This window comes from Streptopelia decaocto (genome assembly GCF_964273445.1).
Source record: "Streptopelia decaocto genome assembly, chromosome: 3".
In the NCBI taxonomy this organism is placed as follows: Eukaryota; Metazoa; Chordata; class Aves; order Columbiformes; family Columbidae; genus Streptopelia; species Streptopelia decaocto.
Genome location: NC_138656.1, coordinates 63,142,369 through 63,166,980, shown reverse-complemented (window position 1 = coordinate 63,166,980; position 24,612 = coordinate 63,142,369). Strand labels below are relative to the sequence as shown.

At 39.8% G+C, this 24,612-nt stretch overlaps 2 protein-coding genes across 3 annotated transcripts in view; one reads left to right on the top strand and one right to left on the bottom strand.

Moving 5' to 3' along the window:
- Positions 1 to 4,804, bottom strand: part of MED23 (mediator complex subunit 23) — a 40,162-nt gene extending 35,358 nt beyond the window's left edge. For both annotated transcript variants that reach the window (XM_082047341.1, XM_082047342.1), the window contains exons 1-4: positions 4,612 to 4,804; positions 1,154 to 1,185; positions 958 to 1,045; positions 66 to 190 (exon numbers count right to left, since the gene is read on the bottom strand). In XM_082047341.1, coding sequence (XP_081903467.1) covers positions 66 to 190; positions 958 to 1,045; positions 1,154 to 1,185; positions 4,612 to 4,671 — 305 coding nt within the window. In that variant the 5' untranslated portion in view covers positions 4,672 to 4,804. The remainder of the gene's footprint in view (positions 1 to 65; positions 191 to 957; positions 1,046 to 1,153; positions 1,186 to 4,611) is intronic.
- Positions 4,805 to 10,581: 5,777 nt separating this feature from the next.
- Positions 10,582 to 24,612, top strand: part of ENPP3 (ectonucleotide pyrophosphatase/phosphodiesterase 3) — a gene marked incomplete at both ends in the record, with an annotated part of 38,028 nt that continues 23,997 nt past the window's right edge. The window contains 7 exons of the mRNA XM_082048950.1: positions 10,582 to 10,698; positions 14,187 to 14,265; positions 16,784 to 16,906; positions 17,837 to 17,962; positions 19,609 to 19,669; positions 22,093 to 22,190; positions 24,571 to 24,612. The exon at positions 24,571 to 24,612 is cut by the window's right edge and continues 6 nt beyond it. Coding sequence (XP_081905076.1) covers positions 10,582 to 10,698; positions 14,187 to 14,265; positions 16,784 to 16,906; positions 17,837 to 17,962; positions 19,609 to 19,669; positions 22,093 to 22,190; positions 24,571 to 24,612 — 646 coding nt within the window. The remainder of the gene's footprint in view (positions 10,699 to 14,186; positions 14,266 to 16,783; positions 16,907 to 17,836; positions 17,963 to 19,608; positions 19,670 to 22,092; positions 22,191 to 24,570) is intronic.

Sequence of the window (24,612 nt, the reverse complement as noted above, 5' to 3'; positions counted from 1 at the left end):
AAAATACCCTCCCATATTACAACTTACATGTGTCCTATTTATCGATTTATTCTGACATAGCTTACCTGGGTGGCAAAAGTCCAGTTTCTACTGCCATTGCTAAGCAGTCATAAAGAAAAGAAATTCTTTTAGGGCTATGTTGGCTATGAATGAATCTTACAATCCACTGGACGCACTGTTCATGGGATTCCTGAAAGAGCAGTAGAAGGGAGAAAGAATGTATTTACAAGTAGTGAAACAAACTGTAAAATTCATATAGTATCCAACCAGGAATAACAGAAGAACAATGGTATAAATGGTAGAAGTTGTCCATTTTTTCAACAGTTTTCCTTACAAGTCTTCTGATCTTATTTTGAAGAAGTTCGGTTCTCCGACAGAAATTATCCAGTTGTCCAGTACTGGAAACATCTCCTAGCCGAAACATTGATTTCTATACTCAACTTTTTTTTCACATATAAGTTAGCACAGAATAGATTAAAATAGAACTGTTCTATATTATTCTTTCTTTTTTGCAGTTATAATCAAATTCAGTGAAAACAAAGATAACCAGGTCTCCAATTACAGAAGAGTGCCTAGCGGTATCTAACTATTGGAAGGTAATTTTTGAACATAAACATACTTTTGCTTTTTCCCGCCCCCCTACTTTTTCACTTCTACCAGAAATTCTGTAACAAACTAGCTTTCTTTATCTATTTCTTTAGTGTTATACTTGCATTTGTTTATCTTTATTTGCATTGCACACCAACCTCTGCTGAACAAATACATAATCTTATAAATGTCAAAACTAATACTTTTTTCTTGCAAAGTCATCCTATATTCTTTATTGTGCCATATCTGAAACGACATTCTGAATGATTGGACACAGACCTTATAGCTCAAGTGTGTGTCTACTAGACAAGGTTTCACCATATTAAAAAAGTATATAAAGTACATATAAGCAACAAATTAAATGTTAACCTGGGAAAGACTGCTCCAGAACTGTCTAAAAGCGCCCAGGCAGCTGATCAGTTTGGTTCTCTCATCTTCAGGAGTGTCCATAAACATACTAATGTAAACAAGAACATTAGTTATTAGCAATACTCAATGAAAGAGCAAAAGCAGAAAACCCATGTATACAGTAACTCTTGCACAAATAAAATAACATTACACTCACCCAGGGAAAGCCTCTTCAATTACTTCTGTTTTCTGTAAGATAAAAACCCCAAGTGAGCTATTGTGAAAATGTTTTCTACAAGTATCACATCACCAGGACGCAGCAGAAAAGAGTAACAGTGATACTGTTATGGGACTGTATCAGAGACAGATGTATTTTTTCAGCTACACTAGACGTGTTCAAAGTTGAGATCATGTTGTTTTCATATAAACAACATACCCTGTGAATCCAGATTAAGGCTCTTTGGTTTTGTTGTGGGGTTTTTTTTGTTGTTTGCTTGTTTTTATATATTCATTTATTTATATATTTATTTAATTAATTCTAAGCACCTAGAGATTAATTTACTTCCCAAAGTTGGAGAGTTGTTTGATTCTGTTATTGCAGCTCTTTTCTCACACTTTGAAAAAATAAATATTTTTGAATCCCATTAGGATTTTGTCCCACTTACGTTCCATGACACTCAGTTACACTGTTACACAAATCAGTTCCATAATTACTTTCTCATCTGAGCTTAGATCCATTGTGTTTAAATTCCATTGAATGATTACCTGTTCTTGTATTAGGTGAAAGACTATACTTTAATGTCCAATTTGTCTACCTTAGAACGTTCCCCTTTTTTTCGTTTTTTCTTTAAACTGCATTTCACTCAAAGGCTTCTGCATCACTAAAGAGGTTCTGGAAAATACTATCCTACAACTTATTTTAACTTCTATAAGAATTTCATATTATAGTCAGATGTGATCTATAACTGACCACTATGTATTTTCATTTTTATATTGTAGAAATAAGAGCATCTAATAAAATAATCTTTCTGGTGACCCTTTTCAATCATACAGTCTAGAACTGCCTGTCACCGCTACTCATAGCTTTCTTAAGAAGCAAAAGAGAAACCAATACTCATTTGTTCTGCACAGAAACATAGGTAAGTTTTGCTGCTGTCCACCAAGTCAGTTACAACAGCAGTGAAGGTAACAACTTGCTTTTTCTCATTTATGGCTTCCCTCTACTGAAATTCATCACATGGACAATGTTTTCAACTACAAGACCTACAAATTCTTTCCAGTTCAGATGGTTTGAGCAGCCTCTTCTGTCTGAAATGTCAGTCAGGCTCCTCTTTAGGATCTTATCAGCTACTGTCAGCTCAGTATTTCCAACCATGAAGTGCCCATATCTACCAAGAAGCTCATTCATTTGTGCTCTACAAAACAATAATTTAATGTCCCAATGACTTGGGTTCAAAAATGGAAAGCCCTGTTTAACTAATTTGACACCACAGGTGGTAGATGTAGGTTTTGTGGGTTTTAGTGATGCTTTTGATACTGTCCCTCACAGCACCTTTCTGGACAAGTTGTCCAGCTGCAGGACAACCAGGTTCATAGAGAACCGTGTGAACAAGGGGTTAAAAGGGTTGTAGTGAATGGGGCTATGTCTGGCTGGCAACAAGTCCCCAGTGGTGTCCTCAGGGCACACTTTTATGGCCAGTTCTGTTCAGTATTTTTACCAATGATCTGGATGTGGGAGTTAATTGCACCATCACCAAGTTTGCTGATGATACCAAACTGGGATGTATTATTGACTCTCTTGAGGGAAAAGAAGCCTTGCAAAGGGATCTAGATAGATTGGAGTACTGGGCAATGATTAATGGGATGAAATTTAAGAAGGTCAAATGCCATATTCTCCACCAGAGATGGAGTAATGCAGAGCACAAATACAAGTTGGGAGAGGAGCAGCTGGAGAGCAGCCCTGCAGAAAGGGATTTGGGGGTGCTGGTGGCAGCAGCTCAGTGAGTCAGCAGGTGTTCCCTGGCAGCCCAAAGGACAACCCATGTTCTGGGGTGCATCAATCACAGCATCACCAACCACTCAAAAGAGGTGAGTATCCCACTGTATTTAGTTTTGGTGCAGCCTCACCTGGAGTACTGTGTGCAGTCCTGGGCCCCACAATTTAAGAAGGATGTGAAGGTCCTTGGATGTGTCCAGAGGAGGGCAAAGCTGGTGATGGGGCTGGAAGGGATGTCCTATGAGGAGTGGCTGAGGACTCTGGGTTTGTCTAGTTTGGAAAGAAGGAGGCTGAGGAGCAACCTCATTACTCACTACCCCTTCCTGAGGAAAGGACATGAAGGTGCTGATCTCTTCTCTCAGGGATCCAATGATAGAACACGTGGGAATGGTTCAAAGCTGTGCCAGAGGTGGTTCAGACTGGACATTAGGAAGCATTTATTTACTGAGAGGGTAGTCAAACCCTGGAACAGGCTTCCTAGAGAGGTGGCTGATCCCCAAGTCTGTCACTGTTTAGGAGGCATTTGGACAATATCACTAATAATATGCTTTAACTTTTGGTCAGCCCTGAATTGGTCAGGCAGTCTGACTAGATGACCATTGTAGGCTATGTACAACTGAAATATTCTATTCCAACGACATACCAAACTATGCCTTATTTTGCAAGTACCATTGTGCGGGTGTATTTCCACAATTCACTCATGTCATTTTGTTGGCTGAAGAAAAATGCCTCCTCGACACATTCATTTACTGTGTTCGGTTTTGGGCCCCTCATCATAGGAAAAACATTGACGTACTAGAGTGCAGAGAAGGGTGACAAAGCTGGTGAGGGGCCAGGAGCACAAGTCTGATGAGGAGCGACTGAGGGATCTGGGGTTGTTTAGCCTGGAGAAAAGGAGGCTGAGGGGAGACCTTATTGCTGTCTACAACTACCTGAAAGGAGGTTGTAGCATAGAGGGTGTTGGTCTCTTCTCCCAAGTAACAAGTGACAGGACAAGAGGAAATGGCCTTAAGTTGTACTAGAGGAGGTTTAGATTGGATATTAGGAAAACATTCTTCATGAAATGGGTTGTCAGACATTAAAACAGGCTGCCCAAAGAAGTGGTGGATTCACCACCCCTGGAGGTGTTTAAAAGGCATTTAGACGAGGTTCTTAGGGACATGGTTTAGTGCTAGCTAGGTTATGGTTGGACTCGATGATCTTGAGGGTCTTTCCCAACCAAAGCAATTCTACGATTTTCTTACAGCCTCTTTTGAAATGCCTTCTCAAGCTGCTTATTCCACAGTAAACTCAGCGCACTATAATTTGGTTTTGGCTAAGCAAGCTGCTTCCCCCGTGTCACGCCCAGCCCTGCTCTGCCTCAGCCTCCTTATAAACATTCAGCAGAGGGAGGATTTCAGACGGGAGAAGCCGTTTCCCCTCCGCTGGTCTCCGGGCGCGGCTGGCAACAGCACCCAACTACCGCCGAGGAGAACGGCGGCGTTTCACACCCCCGGAGTTTCCACGCACGAAGTAGGCCAAAAAAATAAAAAACCTCTTTCCTCCCTGTTTTCATCTTCTCCATGATCCCGCTCCCGGCCCCGCGGGGAGAGTACGGCGGCCCGCGGGGCCCTGGACAAGCCTCCGGTCCGGCCCGACCTGCCCACAGCACTCCCCCCGCACTTCGGGGCCGGACTCACCACCACCTCCTCGAAGATGCTCTGTAGCTGCGTCTCCATAGGCACCATGGGGATAGCCATGGCGCCGGGCCGGGCCCCGCTCGGCCCCCGCCTGGCCCTTTCTCAGGCGCAGCCGGCGCCGCAGCGCCCGCTTCCTCGCCGGAAGTACCGTCCCTGATCCCGCCCCCCCGGAAGCGGCTGCTCGGCCCGGCCGTTCCGGCCGCCGCAGCGTTCCGGGTGGCGCCGCTCTCAGTTCCCGGCCCGGTGCGGGGTCCGGCGGTGGGCACTGCCCCGCTCCCCGCCACCGCCCGCCCGCAGCGCTTCCTGCCGGGGAAGGAAGCGGGAACCAGGGGGATAACCAGCAGACATTTAAATTTTTTGAATGTTTTTGTTTCGGTTTGTTTTTTGTTTTTTTTTTTTGGGGGGGGGTGGTTTTTGTTCTTTGGGTTGGTTGTTTTTTTTTTTTTGTTTTACGAAAATATTTGCTTAGGCTTCTTCGTTTTTTGAATAATTTGGTTGTAGAATAACTTGACAAAATACATGTCTAAGGAGCCATTGAAGCAGGAATGGTGCTTTGGCAACTGATTTGGCACCTGACCCCAGCCCGGGGGAAGGACTGAGAGACATCAGACTATGAAGCATTAATGTAAAACAAAGTATCTTTGAACTAATCCCGGAGTGCAAACTGATTACTGTATTTTAAAAGTTAAGCCAGGAATCCATATTTTTAATAAATCAATAAGGGGTGGGGGTTGTTAGAATTAGTTGAATGAGACAGGTAAACTGAGGCAGGCGGGTGGTCTGTAAACCCTGCAGTACCAACCAATGGGGAATAGGGGAGGGAAATTGCTGCCGGGATTTGGGGGGGGGGGGGGTTAATAAGCAGGAGCTTTTTGCCCTATTGTGTGTGCTTACCTTTAGGTAGAACACCTGGTCTTGCAAAATTGTTAATAAAATATGCTTTGCTTAGAGAGCCTGCCTGGACCTATTGGCAAGGTAATAGTTTCCTACACACATCCTGGTTCTTACAGTAACGATTCCTTACACTGTTATAGGACTATAATTTGCTGTAATTACTGTAAAGTTAGAATTATTCATTCCCATTAAAAGTCATAATGTCAGACTAAATGGAAAATGAATGTATGTGAAAACATCTCAGGATACATTCTACATGTGCAGTGGGTTTTAGATTAAAAATAAAGTGAAAATGCCGAATCAAGGCAGTTTTAAAATTTTGTGGCTCTTTGACACTGTGTTTTCTGAGCTTTCTGTTGCTGGCCATGAAACTCAATTTGGCTGGTGCTGGTGACCGGATACAAAGTTATGTCTACAGCAGAAAAATAAAGCTGAGCATCCCAAATTCTAGCGAGTAGATGAAGGCCTCGGAGAAGTGAGAGATTAGCATTTCCAGGCCTGAGTGGAAAATAACAGGTTGTACCCATAGGGAAAAGCTAAAGGATAAAGGATTATTTGTTGTAAATGTAAACAGCTTTTGTGTAAACAAGCCGAGAAGAATAGGTAATTTAAGCAACGAGAAACACTATAAATAAATTTTAAAACTACTCCAGAAAATTATGTTATGTGGGGCATCAGAACTTGCACAGCCAGTCAAGATACTTGCTGTTGCCAATGGGCAGGTAGTACACGTGACTGAAATCAGTGCATTCTGGTCAGTAATGGGAAATACCTGCTTGGGAAACAAATCATGCTTACCCAATCACTGGGAAGGGAGAAGATATAATATAGAGAAAGGTCCATTTGAGCTTGCTTGAGTTGCTATTATAATTGTGTTGAACTCAGTCTTAATGCTGTTTCTTCTTTAAGAAATGTTCATAATACTACTCACTGTGTGCTCATTTATAGTGTGTTGCAGTACGACCTGGCATGCCCTTGGACATCCCGCCAACACCTAGTGTCAGTACTTGCCCACCCAGGGCAGGTATCTACTCTTAATTCTATACCAAGCTCCTAATCTATTCCCATAGTGACTCGAAGTGTTTGTTTTTCTCATGATGATGTCTTATCCTTGAGGACCAGTCTACTATTCTTTTATCTGATTTAGTTCTCGGTCACACTTGCAGGCTGACTGCCAATTCCTAACTGTGTCTTGGGTTCCAGATCTTGATCCAACCTTAAATGTACCAAGCCACAATCTGTCCACAACTTTGGCCTAATATGACTTTATCTTGACTGTAGGTCATTAACCAACATTCAGTCTAAACTGTACTTGCCATGCCACCCTCAATTTAACTGGTTACCTTTATTAGACAGACTTGGTCTAACCTTAACTAGAGTCCTAGTCCACAACTTGGTCCAAACAATATACCCAGTTTTGAATTCTGAAGCTGGACTGTGTGATAGCCTTGAACCACCCAAGAGGTCCCAATGGTGATTTATGTCCTAAGCTAACCCCTCATCTAACCAGATCTCATTTTAACAAAACTGAACTACCAATGACCTACCTTTGGCAGAGATTCTGGTCATTGGGTTGGAGCTGAGGGTCAGGGGTGGCACAGCAGGTCAGACCTAAGTGATGGTCATCCTGCTTTGCCTGAGGGAATCAAATGTCCAAGTGGAGGAACAGTACAGATCTTGCACGCTGGGATTGCACCCAGGTGTGTCTGCTGAGTCACAAAGCCCTGCACAAAACCATAAGCATCACGTAACAAGGAAGAAAAACAGCATTTGCATGAGGAAGAAATGACCCTCTTCATCCAGAGACAAAAAAGGAAATGCACTTTGCAAAATGACTGTAAATGTCATGTTACTCTGGCGAAAAACCTTCACTGAAATGACCATTTGTTTAAGGATGATAAACATTTATGAGAAAAAATGGTTAAGCTTTGAGGTTTTTTCCTGAGTGCCATTCATCTTAGAAGATGTATGGCAAATGAGTACAAAGGTGTCTTTTGACTGATAGTATGTTAAGGCCTGTCTAGTTCTTGATGGCCTTAGAAAACTTTCAGCAGCTTTTTACTACTAGCTTAAAACGACAGGAATTGACTATTCAGAAATGTCTCTTCCTATTTCCCCAAGTGCTTTCTAACATGTATATGGCAGAAATGCCCTGCCTGTGTTCTTAAAAACCATCTTCCCACTTCTGGAAGTGCCAGATGGACTGAGGACTGCAATTTGACTACAGGGGAATGGGTTTGTCTGTACCCTAGCCCTGCATTAGTATAGTGTCAGACTATACACAGAGCAATCACTTGAATTTACCATGCAGTAAGAACAGAAAGGATAATTGATAGTTATTTCCTTCTTCCCTGTTGTTTTCTTTACTCTTAGGTATTGATCATATGGATTGCTTTTTTATGTGGGAATTGTCTTTTGGTAGGGATAAAAAAAGGTATTTGTAAATGCCCTCAAAAAGGGCATTTAAAAATCTTGGGTTTTGGTCAGTGTTCATGAAGTTCTATATATATTTTTTTTTTCAGTCAGATATTTCATAGAAATTAATCATATGGGCAGTAATGTTTGTGAGATTAGAGCAATGATTAGGAAAAAGTAACAAAATCAAATAAATAAGATCACATATGGTTCCATTTGCTATATTATTTTCTTTTATATCAATAGGAGCAAAAATTCACGTTGGGTGCCTACACTAAGTGCCTGCACTCCCAAAGGTCAAATTTCCTACTTCTGTAAATTTATGTATTGGTTTTGCCTGGGATAGAATTAATTTTCTTCACAGTAGCTAGTATGGGGCTGTGGTTTTGATTTGTACTGAAAACTGTTCATAACACCCCCCTGGTTTAGCTATCGCTGAGCAGTGCTTGCACAGCCTCATGGCCTTCTGTGTGAGCAGGCTGGGGGTGCACAAGGGGTTGGAATGGGGCACATCTGGGACAGCTAATCCCAACTACCCCAAGGGATACCCCACATCATATGGCATTGTGCTCAGCAATAAAACCTTGGAGGAAAATAGGAGGAAGGGCGTGACGTTCAGAGTGATGGTGTTTGTCTCCCAAGTACCAGTTACACGTGATGGAGCCCAGCTTTCCTGGAAGTGACTGAAAAACTGCCTGCCCATGGGAAGTACTGAATGAATTTGTGTGGTTTTGCTTTGCTTGTGCACATGGCTTTTGCTTTACCTATAAAACTGCCTTTATCTCAACCTATGAGTTTTCTCTCCCTTGGGTCAATAGGGCTGTGTGGAGCTGAGCTGCCTACCAGGGTTAACCCACACCAGTGATTTTTGGCACCCACTACAGTGCCAGAGGTGTTCGAGATAACGACAGATTTGATTGGAATGTGCCAGGCCAGATTTATAGCTGCAACAGCTGTTTAGCTATTAACAGGCAGGCTCCTACACTTGCCATGGGACTTGCTTGCTTTGTTGCATGTTAGAGTGTAGTGATTTTTGCTGTTTGCTGTCATGCTTATCATCTTGCTTTGCTGTGCCTGGTAACTTTTTGATAACAGCACTGGCCACGTGCCTGGGCTGGCGTATGGCTAGGGTGTTGCTTCTGTTCCTGTACTGCTGAAGTGGGCATGCTGTTCAGCTGAAGGGACTGTGACCTGCAAGTCCATGCTGGAGCAGATACACCCCAAAGTGTCTGTGTCTGTGGACAGGTCCACACTGGAGCCAGTGCTCCCCTGAAGGATGGGAGCCAATGCGTAAGTTTGTGCTGGAGCATGGGCAATGGAAAGAGTTCATTGCAATATTAAACTATATAGCCTGGTTCAAAGGGACAAGACTTGGAGATTGTAATGGATATAATTTTAAATTGTTGTAGCCTGTTGTTTGAGTTGCATGTTACAGGAAGTGCTATAGCATAGTTATAGGAACCATCTGAACAGAGAACAAGCCTTGCAAGAAGCCCTGCAAGTGGGACCCAACCTGAATAGGTTTTGGTAGCGAATAACTCCACACAACACACTGTCTCTCCTGTCCTGAGCAACCACTGTAACAGATGGAACCCAGATTATGGAAGAAGTGAACCCATCGGACATGTTAAGGGGTGGCCCATAGATTAAAGGAATGATGTCTTCCTGTATATCAAAAGATGTTTGGGGTGAGTGGTTGATAAATGGGGATGTATTGGATAATGTGGGACATGAGCATGACACAAATGGTATAGAATAAGGTGTAGAGATTGTACTGTTTTGGGCTGCAGTGTAGTTAATTTTATTCATACCAGCTTTGGATTTTTTAAAATAATTATTAATATTATGAATGTATGTATTATAAATTACAGCTGATGGGGTGCTCAACTTTAGAATCGGATCAACGTTTGAATGGTTACACTTTGAATAGCCTTAGTAGGCTCTGAAAGTACATTTTCCTAACAAACAACCCTTAACATTAACCACCAAATTGAAAACCAAATAGATTTCAAATTGCACTTGAACGAAACTTTTTCATTTTTTTATTGAATTTTATTTGGCTGTATACCTTTTGTTTTTAATGAGTACATCTATCACTACTGAAAAAAATGTAACAAGCTGAAAGAAGTATGTGAGAAAGGTGCATTGAAACGAAATGTGAGGAATCCTTTGGTGCTTAAAAAGGGAGGGGACCTGTAAATATAGGCATGACACAAAGCAGGTGTTAAGAAACTGTCTACTTTAATATTCATTGTATTTAACATATTTAACACTTTCTTTGAAGATAACAAATACACTGGATGACAAGCTTTTAACCAAATAGCTGAGTACTTGAATTTGTGTCATTTTTGCATTTTATTGCTTAGCAACATATTACTCCTAATCTCCAGTTAAGAGTTTATCTAATGCCATCCTTATCTTGAAATGTGAGAGACAGGTTCTCTGTACACAGACAATGTTTATCAGCCTTTGACCTTTTCGTGTCGTTTTCCTGCTTACTTTGGCATCCTGCAAACCTATTACTGATGCAAAAGCTGAGATCTCATAAAACCCTTATGAACAAAGTACGTATACACGTGGAGGCAGGAGTAGCGTCTTAGTTGCAGCTAACCCGGCTGAGGAACGTAGCGTATGCACAGCCAAGAGGCAGATCTTGGCAAAATGGAGCTTCAGGACGATATCATCAACCATGAAAAAGGATATTTGGATGAGGCGTCTTTAAAACCAACAGATTTTGTGAAGAAAAAAACACTCCTGAAATACAAAGCTATCTGTGCTGTAAGTAGGTGCTGTTCTTCAGGGCTGCTGGTTTAACAGTTCTCAAATCTGCAAAAGTTTTAGAAGCTTCGTTGTATTAATATAATCCTTCGGGGTAGCTTGGTAACTAGTGCTTAAAGTTTTACAGCGTGAATGCACTAACTTCACTGGCAGATTTCTAAAGTTCGCGTGGTACTTATCATGCAAACTTGCTTTTTTTCCGACAGTTGACTGCACTTTTTGCTTTACAATGATACCTCATAGTTCTTTTGCACAGCTAAGACAAAGCTTCCACGCTTTATTTTATACGTTTGTTAGAAACGGATGTGTTTGTAGCCAAAGCAGCCGCAGTTACTTTTTGCTTACTTTTTTATCTTTGCGCTTGTCATTAACAAAACAGAATAGGTAGGCAAGGTGTTGGTGAAAAATACTCCGGAAGCAAGGCATGGGAAAAGACTAACGAACCGTTTCCTACAATATTGTCAGTACCACGTATCAAATGTTGTGTCAATTCTTTGCCTTTTGCCCAGGGCTTTAAGAGTCATGCAGCTGCCTTTTAAATACTACTGCGTAAGGGTTTTGTTAAGTTTTAAAAATCTTTTGTTGTAGACAATTCAGAGTTTTAAGCTTATGTTTGTGACCACAAAAGCAACTTTATATGAGTGTATATATATGTACGTGTAAATGCTTGCACAAGCTCTTGCATCTGTAAATAGGAATTTGGAGAAAATGACAGGTACTGATTTTTGAAAGACTCAAAACTTAATTTTGAAAACGGCCCTATGAAAAAAATAGTCAAATTATGATACTCTTCAGCTCTATGTCATCAGAACAATGCACATAATACAACTTACTATTTAATGCTGCGTTGTGCAAAGGTTGCATAAAATATAAGGGAAATATTGGAAACTGAGGGAAAAAAAAAAAAGAGAACAGGCCTTTTTTACTTAAGGCTTCAGTAAAAATAAATGAATCAGAAACAATGTGGGGAAAATACTTAACTATGAAGGAAGGAAAATTATACTTTCCAGACATGTTTGGAAGAGTAAAGTGAGAAATTTAAGTATTCTGAAACAACTATTATAATTATTCCAAATGTGCTTGTCTTCAAATGCTCACCCATATGAAACAAACAAACAAACAAACAAACAAAACCAAAATCTAAGTTTTGAAGGTGTAAACTGTTAATATTCTACACCATTTCTATATGTCTTTGATAAACTATATGCATGAAGTACTTCCTTGGCAACGTTTTCTGAAAGCTTAGGCAGAGAATTGCGTACTCACGAATAGTAGTCACACAGTCCAGTAAGTCCTCCAGAGAACAGAGCATATGCATCAGGAACAACTTTTTTATTAATAAGTAGCCATAGTCCTGAATTTAGGCATAGAAATTAGCTGTGGAAAGTCTGAGGGTTTGAATAGATGCTACCAATGTTATTTCACCCTAAGGATGAATGCCACAAAATTAAGGGTCTTTGTGTAAATTCTATAATTAATGCAGCATCTCATCTGTACGCCTGCTATGGGTTTTGCGTTTTACTTCAGCTCTCATTGCTTGCAGCAGTGGGAATGTTTGCTGCTGTAAGAGGTGTACTTTGAATTTAGTATCATCTATTTATTTCAATTACAAATATGAGTTTTAACGAAAATGGAGGGTAAAACCATAGTGAACTTTAAGGTGAAGAGTGCATGCCCTGGTGATCGGGTTGATCTGTACTCAGGGAAACCTGTGATGTTACCCTGGCAGCATTATGCTCCCTGCCCAGCAGGAGCGGCCGCTGTTCTAGCCCAAATGCACCTCTGACTCTCAGTCCTTGCTGACTGGATGTAGGATTAAATTTCTGCCTTCACACCTGGGATGTATTTTCGAGGATCTTTACCATTTCTGCCACTTTGGGCAATATTTCTAAACACGCCTATCCCATCTGTCTGTCTCTCTTAGCCAGCTCGTTCACGAATTCCATTTCCATTCCCGCTTTTGGGGTATTTCTGCTGCACAAAACCCAGGGAGTGAGCAGCAGAAAGAAAATAAAAGTGGGAGAAAGTGTGAAGGAAGTAGCTTTGGTGTTGCTGGTTTTTGGTGTTGCTTAAGAAAAAAATAATTGACGTGAGGCTGGAGAGGGTGGGCAGCCAGGGATAAAGAGCACACTTTTGAGTGCAGTTGCACGGAGGATAACAGTAGGAGAAAGTGTGTGGTCTGGAGGGAGCCCCTCTGACTGTCTGTGTCCAGAGGAAGAGATATGTGCCATGCCAGACCCACAGTTTGGTCTTCTGGTTGTCCCTGTTAGAGGGCTGGTTGGAGTGTGCCATGCTCCTGACTTCCTGGCTTGTGCACCTGGATCTTCCTGGTGTATGATAGGAAGAAATAATGTGTGCTTAGACTGTGTCCCGGTGTGGAGCTGCTGCATGGCCAAATTGTGCACCCATGCCTGAGAACTGGGCAGCGCACGGAAATAACAAAGAGGGTAGGGTGTTTTTGTGAGCAGGGATGAGTGAAGAGTAACAAGATGGCTTATGTGCACTTGGTTATATCCTACTCACATGTACAGTTTTTCTCAGCTTATTATTGCTGTAGTCTCAGTTAAGAGGCTCCATTACAGTAATACTTAGTATGAGCATAAGTGTCTCTTCTTTCTACTTTATTTTGAATCTTAGTATATGCTAGTGTCTGGTGGGTTCTGGAGATGGTAGGAGACAAGAGAAGGCTCTGAGGCAAAGATGGGAAGTAAACTGGGCTGGTTTATGGTGATTTTCTGTGATATGCACTTTATTTCCCATCATTGCCTTAGTGAAGAGAAAAGCACATACACGATGAAATACTCTGAGAGGGCTGTTCACTTTTCACTCTGCCTTTCAGTCAGTGTACACTGGCATTCACCTCAAGTGTCTGTTAAACTGATAGAGGCCCCCTCAGCGCTTCCCCATCTCCCAAACATTATGCTGCTTTCTGTTATGAGGTTTCCTTGGGCTGGTTGTCTCTTTTCAATTTCTCTAACCTCATTACTGGGGAGACTTGTTATGAGAAACTGGCATGTGGATGAAAATGTGGCACTTGCAGCCTCCATCCAGCTGAGGCTCTTAAGAAATATCTGTGAGCATTTCAGAAAGAAGCTGTTTTGTTGTTTTTTTTTTTTCCATTACAGAAGCTAAATAAAAATAATTTCCTTTTCTTTACACAGATTAAGAATTTGCAAAATAGGTAGATATGTTGATTATAATAATTCCTACTGTCTTTTCCCCAGCAAAGACTTTCCTGATTACAACATGGGACGGGCCATAGGTTAAAAGTGTGGTATTAAGGTGTTGGTTTGTAAGCAGTTCACAAGATTATCATTCTTGTGCCTCTCCTATCTTCAGGTTCAGCATGTGTCCAATTTTTTTATAAACAAGTCCAGATAAATGATTAGTTCACAAGAAGCAGAAATAATAATCACACTGTTCATTTCCAAGAAACATAACAGTTTATCACAATTGTGAACTTTAATTTTCCTGTGTCTATGTGACAGGTTCTGCTGTGTGCTTTGGTGATTGTATCCCTGGGACTAGGTTTAGGACTAGGACTGAAGCGTGGAAACCAGGAGCAAGGTATGTTTATGATACTTCCAGCATAATTACCACTGAAGCAAAATCTGGTAGAGGCCTTCAGCAGGGGCTCTTTTATAGCATAATGTAAATGCTCTGTGAAAACTTAACACCTGTGAAAATAAAGTTTTCAAGTTGGATTGTATTAAAACCGTACACTGACAATCTATACTTGAAAACCCTTGCTTCTCTTTCCAGAAGTGTTAAACCTAGTTCACAAGAAGTTTGGAGTTTTGTTTTGTTTTTTTTTTTTAATAATACTTAAGAAATTTGAGATAGGACTTATCTTTTACATATAATACCCTTCAATTATCTAAGCACTATGTTTTGTAGAAGAGATATTGGACCATCTTCAGGACTTACGCTTTGTGTACATTTGGCATAATTCAGGTGCCTAATGTTAAAACTGATTATGATTGTCTCTGAAAACTTCAGTTTCCGTGAAGCTATGGTAGAAAGGAGATAATGCTTTGATTTGGTGGGATGTTGTTTTTTAGTTAGAGAAACAAAGCAGCATTTTGTTATCATGGAGTCAAGCCAGATGAGAACAAACATACCACATGGTAAATTAAATAAAACCCTTCCTGTAGAATCAAGACAACAGTAATCTCATACTGGATGAGTTCAAGGAAGTACAGTCTATTTCTTGTTCCTAGTCAACACATATTGAACTTGTTTACCTACTTATCAAGTCTTAGCTCCTTCTGAGATCTTTCAATACTCTGAGCCTAGCAAATAGGATAAGATGTAACTGTAACTGCTTTTTGATGATGTCCATGATGTATTACAACTTTCTGTGTAAAATATCTAGATACCTACAACTTTAGTTTTCACTGACATTCACCTGAGCAACTTGGTTGTAGTTGTGATAAGTGAAATATGGCACCCAATGAGCATTTTAGCATTTTGGTGCCTCTGACTGCAGGTGTTACAGAGCAACTCTAATGAAGGGATGCCTAACTTTATTTACTACTTTAATAACCAGACCTGCTTGGGACAGATGAGTTCACAACACATGGTATTACACTGTGGAGTGGGAGGGGAAGCCTCAGCCTGGAGCAGAACGCAACTTTGTGCAGTTGCATTTGCTATGAGGGCAATGAGCAAGGGTGTTGCTGTTCAGGAGCGAAAGGAGTTGTGGTCAAGATGGGTGATATGGGCTTGTGGTGTCTGGAGAAGGGGCCTGGGAAGGAGTCAGGAGGAGCTGTCATTCTGTATGTTTAAAAATCAGCACAGACTTTCCATCTGGTGATAGTGCGATTGAATCTGTTTATACACTCAAGGTAAATTTCCCTACAGCTCCTGTAATTGTAGTGACTATTCAAAATAAATATTAATGAAATACTAAATTCCTGACCTTACACAGTTACGTAAATATTGTAAAGAAAATAGAAACATGGACTGCATATTATGAGGGGTATGAACAATTCCATTACAGACAGAGGAAAAGGTTTATAATTTTTTTGACTTAGGCTCACCATGCTATATTCTGTATCATTTTAAATCAGGTAGATCACCTGAACAACTTTGAGTTGTTCAAAAGCAAATGGATAGAGGAAAAATTAAATTAAATACTCTAAACCAGTTGAAAAAGCACAGAAAAACTGTTCAAATGTTTATGTACAATTGTGAAAAATCATAGGTCTTTCTTGACAGAACAGACTCCAGTCATAAAACACTTAACCCTCAATTACTTCTTTCCATCTGTACTTTTGACAGATCCATTTATGGTCATTGAATATATTGCTTGCTATTCTAATTACTTGCAAAGCTTTCTTGCATTGAACAATAGTTGTTGATGTAAGTACTTAAAGCTCAAGGTGCAAGATGAGAACTTTCTACATGTGAAACAAACTGGCTAGCTTGAAAAAATAAGTTTAACTCTACATGATTTCTGTACAGTGTATATTAAAGCCTGAATTTTGTAGGCAGTGCACCCTGCAAAAGCATGAACTTTTTGGCAACTATAACAAAATGCACCAGCAAATCTGAGTAGTTATACCTGTCCTAGTCATAACAGTGCGAGTGGACAAGAAAGCTGGAAATGTAGGTGCTCAGAGTGGTTCAAGCAGTATTTCTGCAGTACAGAGAATACAGACACAAGGCTCGTCCTGGCTAGTGTGGAGCTATGGGTGATGTTTGGAGATTTGGGGTTGTCCCATGGTGTCCTCAGGTATCCTTGGGAGAGCCAAGGCTCTCCCTTCTCCTTGCACTAAGGTGTCAGAACTGTGGTGAAGAACTGAGTGTCTCCATTTCCAACACGAGACCTGCTGCAGAAACAGCCCTGACACAGGCTCTGAGCGAGCACAGCCCAGTCAACCACCAGGACCTTCAACGTCCAGAGGAGTTCCTGTGGTTTTTGTTTCACCTTGCTGACCCTTGTGCTAGTGAGCGCATTGGAAAATGACCCAGGAAGCAGATTTTGGAAATTATTCTGCACATTTCTCCCTGCAGCCTGTGTCCATGATCCATTTAACTGACCTCTCTTCAAGCACTCAGACTGGCTCCCTTCTCCTTTCAGTCAGCTGCAGGCACAAATGCAACGAGCAGTTCAGAAAAGAGGTGCCCGGCTGCCGGTGCGACAGCGGCTGCGCTGAGCGGCAGGACTGCTGCTGGGACTACGAGGACACCTGCCTGGAGCCAAGTATGTTCCCATACAGGCAATGCTCACTGGTTTTCCATTTGGGCTTGGGTTTATTTTTCACATGATAGTAATAGGAAAAGGATAAATTATTGTATTTACGCATATATATGGAAGTTATGTCCCCTCAGCGAGGGAAGGATGTGGTGGTGTCGAGTTGCTGAGGCACCCATGCATAACCAAAGCCTTTGCCTTGCGTATTTCCTGGCCCAGATAAAGCTGTGGATGAGCGTGAGCAAAAGTTGTAGGTTATCTGTGACCAGGGCCTTGAAACATGGCGCTGTGCCAGCACCTCTTCTGCTTTTGAAAATGAGGGGGTGGCCCCAGCCAGGGCACTCTCAGCCCCACGCAGCACTCAGTGGGGTCTGGAGCTGGAGGGGGGGACCCGTCTGGCCCCATGCCGAGGCCACACTCCTCACTGGTTCCTCTCTCTGCTCTCCTGGCAGCTGCTCGGATTTTTCTCCATCCTTATCACTTTTTCTTTCCTGTCTGCTGGGAATCATGTACAAGAGCAAGAAAAGGATCCGTTTCCTTCTCTTTCTCTTCTGTAAGAGAAAGAGGTTTTGTTTGTTTGTTTGTGGGTGGTTTTTTGTTTGGTTGTTTTTTTGTTTTGTTTTGTTTTGTTTTGTTTTTCCAGATCTTCAGGAAGTGTGGAAAGCATTGAACTGGGTGACGTTGGGGACACCTTTTTAAAATAAATCATTCTATGACTCCATTATCATTCAGTGGCTGCAGAAATAGGCTTTACATGTTAAATAAAATCTTGAGTTTTCCTTTCAGATAAAAGTTCTAAAGCCAGTGAAGCAGGACATTTAAATTATAGTTTAACAAAACCTTTTTTTTTTTTTTTAACCCATTTGGGGGATTTCCACACAAAGAAATTTACATAAGCTTCTGTGATGTGAATCATAATGTTTTTCTTCCAATTTTCAGCCCGATCTTGGAGGTGCACTAATTTCCGTTGTGGTGAAACACGGATACCTGGAAGTTACTGCTCTTGTTCTGATGACTGCTTGCAGGAGAAAGACTGCTGTGTAAACTACAACAGTGTTTGCAAAGGTAAATCAAAAGTCAAAAAGATTTATATATATGTTGTAATGTGAAATAAATAGATGGGCAAATGTGGCAAATATGGAAGTAGATGCACTTGTTTATCAAGATGAAGTCTTACAGTGATGGTTTGGAAAAAATTAAGATTTCTGAAGTGAAGCTTTTGGTATTTTTGACTGGAGATCAGTATGAATGTGTGTCATTTATAAGAAAGACAAAAGGTTTTGAATATTGCAGTGGTACATTCAATGTGGGGTTTTTGTGGTTTTGTTTTTTTTTTTCAAAAATAGATGGAGACACGTTACCTGCTCCAAATTTCATGCAACCCAAAGTACATATTGTAGTAATCACCCCCTGATTTAAATTTTCCCATCCTTTTTATTAGAAATTAATTTTCAGATTGAATTTCTTATGTTTTACTTATTTCTGAATATCTTTGTTCATGGCTGATTGTTTCATACAGATTCTGGCTAAACACATAAAGAATAGCATTGGTAAAACTGAGTGTGGTGAAACACTGGCACAGGTTGCCCAGTGAGGTGGCAGATGCTCCATCCCCAGAGACATTCAAGGCCAGGCTGGACAGGTCTCTGAGCAACCTGATCTAGTTGAAGATGTCCCTGCTCATTGCAGGTGGTTGGACTAGATGACCTTTGAAGGTGCCTTCCAACCCAAATTATTCTATGATTTAATGAAAACTGGATTACAGGAATTAGACTTGAGGAGTATACCAAGGGCATAAAACATGGTATGTGTTATCGGAGTTCCTTTATGTTGTGAGGTGGCAGAGATTTAAGGCAACTCCTGCAAAATTGTATTTGTCACCTAAATGTAATTAAAGCTAAAAGTGATTCGGAGTTTGACTAGGTGCTAAATTGATTGAGCTGACCTAGTTGAGGTCACTGTATATCCTTGCCTTTGGCTTGTTGCTGGGATAGAAGCTTTCTGTGGTGAGCTGTGAACTTCAAGAGCTACTGTCTTCTCTTTTCTTTGTATTTTTTCCCTTGGATGCTTTCCTTCTTTCTTCTCTCATTGACCTCCCTTATTTCTTCCAAAGAGATGGGCAAATTTCATCATAAATGAGTATAGCTATGAAACAGGTGGAGAATATTCAAAAGGAGAACAGAAAGAATCTATTGAAATTTGGAAGCCATGGTCAACAAGGAAAGATTGAAGCAGTTTTGGCTCTTTTCACTTAAAAAACCACCACCACCACCACCAACAACAAAAACAACAAAAAACTAAAGGGAGCCCTGGCAATCATGTCTAAATGTGTAAATGGTATCTGCAAAAGAAAAAGACAGTAATCCAGTGTGGACAGGGTACAGTTTAAATGTTTTCCATTTAAAACCAGATACAACTTGGGCTAAGATTTTACAGGGATTTCGTATCCATTTTGTTTGTTTCCTTGTCTGTGTAGTACATGTGCTTTATTTATAACTTACATGTTTAACCATTATACCTTCCAGGGTTTGAGGGCCTAATAGCTTGCACTAAATGATTTCTGAACGTCTCTTTAACCATACGTTTCTATAATTCTGTATTGAAGCAGAAAAAGTACCAGAAAGAGCTCTAGAAAGATCAACCAGGAAGCTGCTTTGTTATTTGTGTGGGGTTTTTAAATACTGACTCAGTATTTCCTTTTGTCCTTTTAGGTGAAATACCTTGGGTAGAAGAACCATGTGTATCACTTGAAACTCCTCAGTGTCCAGCTGGGTAGGATAAAATAATTTTGTCTTCTTAGCAAATAAAATGGTGATGGTCAGAAATACTCCAGTGGCCTGAAGTAGGTCTTCATGATGTTTTCATATTTACTGAGAATAAAGTTCCTGCCCTAAGGAATATTCTACAGAAGCAGTTTGTGGATAGCGATGTTTTTGCTTTCTGAAACCTTTGTCATTTTGTTGCACATTCATTTATCATTTACAGATTAGAGCAGAGTACAGGAGTTCAGATTGAAAGTCAGTATGCAAAGACCTGGAAAAATTGTTAGAGTTATCTCAAGGTTCATGTATTACAAATTGTTCATAGTCTACTTTATATTATCTGACAATTCAGGGAAATCGCCCTATGCAAGCTGTAATAACTGTTAGAATCTGTGACTGCAGTTCTTTATCTAAGTAACAGGGGTTTTTTACTTGAATCATCTGTGGGAAGAAAGGTGTGATAAAAAAGAAGCTATGAAAGTAGCCGTATATCTACAAATGATAGAACATGGTCATTCCGAAGCCCACCATTAGATATTTTGCTATTTGAACAATATTGCAGAATCACAGGTAGAGGCTAGGCAGAAACACAGTTTTAAAAGTTGTTCTCAAAGAAAAATTGATTATTTTCTAGTTCAATTATGGTATTTGTGATGTTATCCATTTTTCTGTCTATTGTACTGCCAATTTAGTTTAGTTATAATAATAATAATACCTTTACTATTGTGGCCTCTTCATGGGTCCCTGCATGCATCTCCTAACATAGGTATAACAATATATTTTTTCAGTTAACAAATAACTTGCTGAGTTAACACAGTTTCATAGGCTAAAGCTCAGAAACTAGTGGAGGAGGGCTTCTTTAAGTGCTGTTAACAGCATTGCTATATAAAGCTCTGTTTAATTTCAGATTCCAATCAGGAAGCTGTTTTATACAAACTAGTTTTATACAAAGTGCCAGTATACTTCCATGCTTTGGAAAGACCACTGTGAATGAGAAAAGAACAGGGGTGGTGATTACTTTTTTATGTAGATACATAAATTTTTTTTAATAGTTATCACTCTAAGTATTACTCAAGAAGTGGTTTGGAGTCAGTTATCAGAAAATGAGTTTTATTAATTATTTTCTCCCCCAATATTTTCCAGACTTATTTAGCAAACCATTCCTATAAATTACACATATTTGGGTTTATTATAGATACTACGTGTAGTGAAGCCTACTTCAAACTACATTTTTAATTTGATGGCATGTTTACAATTTTTATGTTTCTTTATATGTTTCTGAGAAGACTGAAGAATCTATAAAGGTGTTTAACAAAAAGACTAAATTTGTAGAACTAGATGCCTTAATCCTACTGATTTTGTCACTTGATGTTATGAAAAAAGATGCTATAGCACCAGCACTTTATAACTGCTAATGCATTTTTCTTTAGGAGTCCTTTTAGGTTGGTTAATAGAAAGGATATTTAATAATTTCAAGGTTTATTTTCACAGCTAGCACCTCCTAGTTAGAATTTTTATAACAAGAATTTCGACACCGTTCTGGAGATCAGCTGCAGTTTGTGCCTGTTTACTCATACCTACAGTAGGAACTCAGATCTGAAGCTTTTATCCTTGTTTCTGTATGTGAAGTCTCACCCTCAGCACATCAGTAGATGCTGTGTTTCTTTTGTAGCTTTGAGTTCAGTCTGTCAGGGGCCTTGAGGCAAAGAACTTTTCTCCAGCACCATAAGAGCTGGGAAACTCGAAAGATATAATCTACAAAGAACATGGACTGCTTAGTGATGTGGTAAGGTATGGGCTCAGCACGAACCTGGTGTTGCAAAGATATTGAGTTTCCCAGCACTGAGGCCAAGTGACCCAAACCGCTTGCTGGGTGATTGCTCTAATTTTACAGTCCTTGTGCAGCTGCCTTGAGAGGTTTTTTAAGATGCATTGAGAGACAAGAGACAGAGTTCAAACTGTTACTATGTACGGAGGTGCTTCGGCTGTTCTGTACTCTGGGATTGTATTTGGATGCTAGTTGGCAGCATAGGTATTTATTTGTATTTGTAATAAAAATATTAACAAAACCCAATTTGTTTTCCTAGGTTCTATATATATTGCATTTTGTTCTACAAAAATATATTCTACATATTTCCTAGGTTCAATATATAGTGTGTTTTATTCTGCAAATACTACTGCTATATTCTATATATGCCGTGTTACTGTGTTTACTTGTGTTTTATTTGTCCATGATTTTTTTTCAGGAGGACTATGTATTTGCTCTCAAAATTGAACTATTTATTTATCTCACAGTGTGATATTAATTCTGGGAAGTACATGGTAATTCTGGTTCCCACTTTAAAAAGTAGAATTTATGGTGTTGTTAAAGATCTTAACAAGTCACCAACTCTCCAAACTCCTTTACAATGACAAACTCATATTTTCCTGTAGGTTTGATCTGCCACCACTTATCCTGTTTTCAATGGATGGGTTTAGAGCAGAATACTTGCAAACTTGGAGTTCTTTGCTGCCAAATATTGAAAAACTCCGTAAGTTACCAAGACTGCTTTGACTATTTTCTTTAAAAGTCTACATGAAACCTATCCAGTCCCTTTTGCTCCTGTCATGTGTATGTGTTAGTCAGCAATAAGAAAATCACAAACCAAGTCTCCCTCATCAGTTGTATATTTTCATTATATGTTCTATATTAATCCTTGTATTTGAGGGCACAGGAAACATGACTTTTTTTAACAAGGCCTCTAATACTGGTCAGCAGCTTTGTATTAAATAGTTTAAAATATACATTCAAATACAGTTTAAGACTGAAAAGAACTGCCAGAGAAGGATTTCCTGCATTCTCTTTACTCCATAGAAAAATTCTAGCTGATAAGAAGATCATCTTTAATGTATAATATGAAGAGAAAATGCATTAGGTTATTGGAAAATTTCCTCAAATATACACTTTTTCAAGTCAGATATTTTAAGTTATTAAAGAGAAGTTGCATACTTAAAAGTATATTGGTGAATATTACTATATTAGATTTAAATGCAATGTAATTTACATATAGGTATAATTTAATATATTGATGTGATTGCAGTAAGGTTCAAGTAGCTGTGTCCCAGTATTTCTGAATATTGAGAGAAAGAGTAAGTTGAAGATATTTAGCTTGTGCTGTAAAGGGCTCTAAAAAGAGAGACCCATTAGTGCACACTGAGTTAAAATTTCCTTACTGTTTCAGAGCTCAGCTCTTGATACACTTTGTACCTGGACAAAATGTCTGTATGTTTATTAATTTCTTTTCAGCAGTAATAGTCTAAATTGACAGTGTTCATATCTGTTCTGAATTTATCATATTCTGTTTCTATTGTGGTCATTTGAAAACTTCACATGAATGCTACAAAGTACTACATTTTACTGAATACTTTAAAATCTTATTTGTGAATAATGAGGGTATGCAGAGGTCTGAGCTTGAAGCAGTGTGCAAACCTGACTTCTTCTTCAAATATTTTATGCTTTGATGCCATTCTGACATTGGAAGGAACTTGAATCAGTGAAAAAATCATGCAACCAGAAGTCAGTGCTCATTTGTAGCATAAAATATTTCTTCTCTATCAACTCCATTAATCAAGGACTTTCAGTAGAGTTGATCAAGCTAGTTTTTATAGAATATATGCACTATGAATGTAGTTCCTTTGCCATTCAAGAGAAATCAGTTAAAAAATATGCTGAGTCTCTCATGTGTTTGTCATTTTTTCAGACCTTCTTTAAACAATCTTTAAGCCTTTTTTTTTCTGTACTGCACCAGAACAGTTTTGTAAAATAATTTCAGGCTTTCATTGTTTAGTTGAAGTTGTTTAGTTAAAATCAGTTTCTGTTCTTTGACTGAAACACCGTACATCAAATAATAAAGTGTGTTTGAGTGTGAATCAAATAATCATCTGACCTACAGCTTAATACAGAACTGTTTCTCTACCTGAGTTAGATTAAAAAATGGCAGTAAGGCTTCTTTGTTCTGTGTGTAAGTAAGTTGAATACTACAGTGGATTAGAGATGTTCAGGTGTGGTAAGTGCCTTGGATTGCTGAAAAGTGATGCAATGTTTGGAGATAAAGGTAGGTCACCTAGGGTGGGATTCCCTACAGAGCAGGACACCTACATTTAGATATGTGTTCTTGGAGGTGTCTGCATGTGAGATGTCTGCATGCTTATTGTAGTCAGTGCATTTGTGCTTAGTACAGTCTATACAGCCCAGTGCAAAAGTCTAGAAGCAAGTCAGCTCAACCAACAGAGGGTGCCCCAGGACAAATTTTTGCCTTAACCTGGATTTCTAGTATACTTCAGAGTGTGGTAACCTATCCTAGGTGGCCTTCAGCAGCTGTGTCAGAAACACCAGGTCTCCCAGTGATCTTCCATCAAAACTGCCTTCTTTCATACAGATGTCTTGGATATCTGAGTGTATCTCAAATGGCACCAGACTACAGGGTTTGAGCAACTGAGTCCTTCCCATGCATGTGGTCACCAGACAGCCCTGCAAGATATCTCTGCTGACCTGAGACTTCAGTCTCATTGCATAAACATATACTTCTGGTGCCATTTTGGGTCTCAGAAGTATCTGAGACACTCATTTGGGTTGGCAGACAGGATGTAGGAGCAGCATCTGAAGGCCAGGCAGGTTCAATAAACACGTCTCAAATGGCCTGAGGTGTATAGGTTTTAGACAGCTGAATCGAGTGTCCAGAGTCTATTGACTGCAATGGGATGGTAGGCCCAACTTACAAGGAGATACCACAATGTATGCGTCTTAATTTGGAGTCACATTTCCCCTCTAATACCAGAGCAACTGACTTTTATTTTTTTTTGTTGTTTTGATTTGTTTTTTAAGACTGTCAATTAAAAGAAAAATTATATTCATTCAATGATCTGTTGCAGAAACATGTGGCACACATTCAAAGTACATGAGAGCTGTCTATC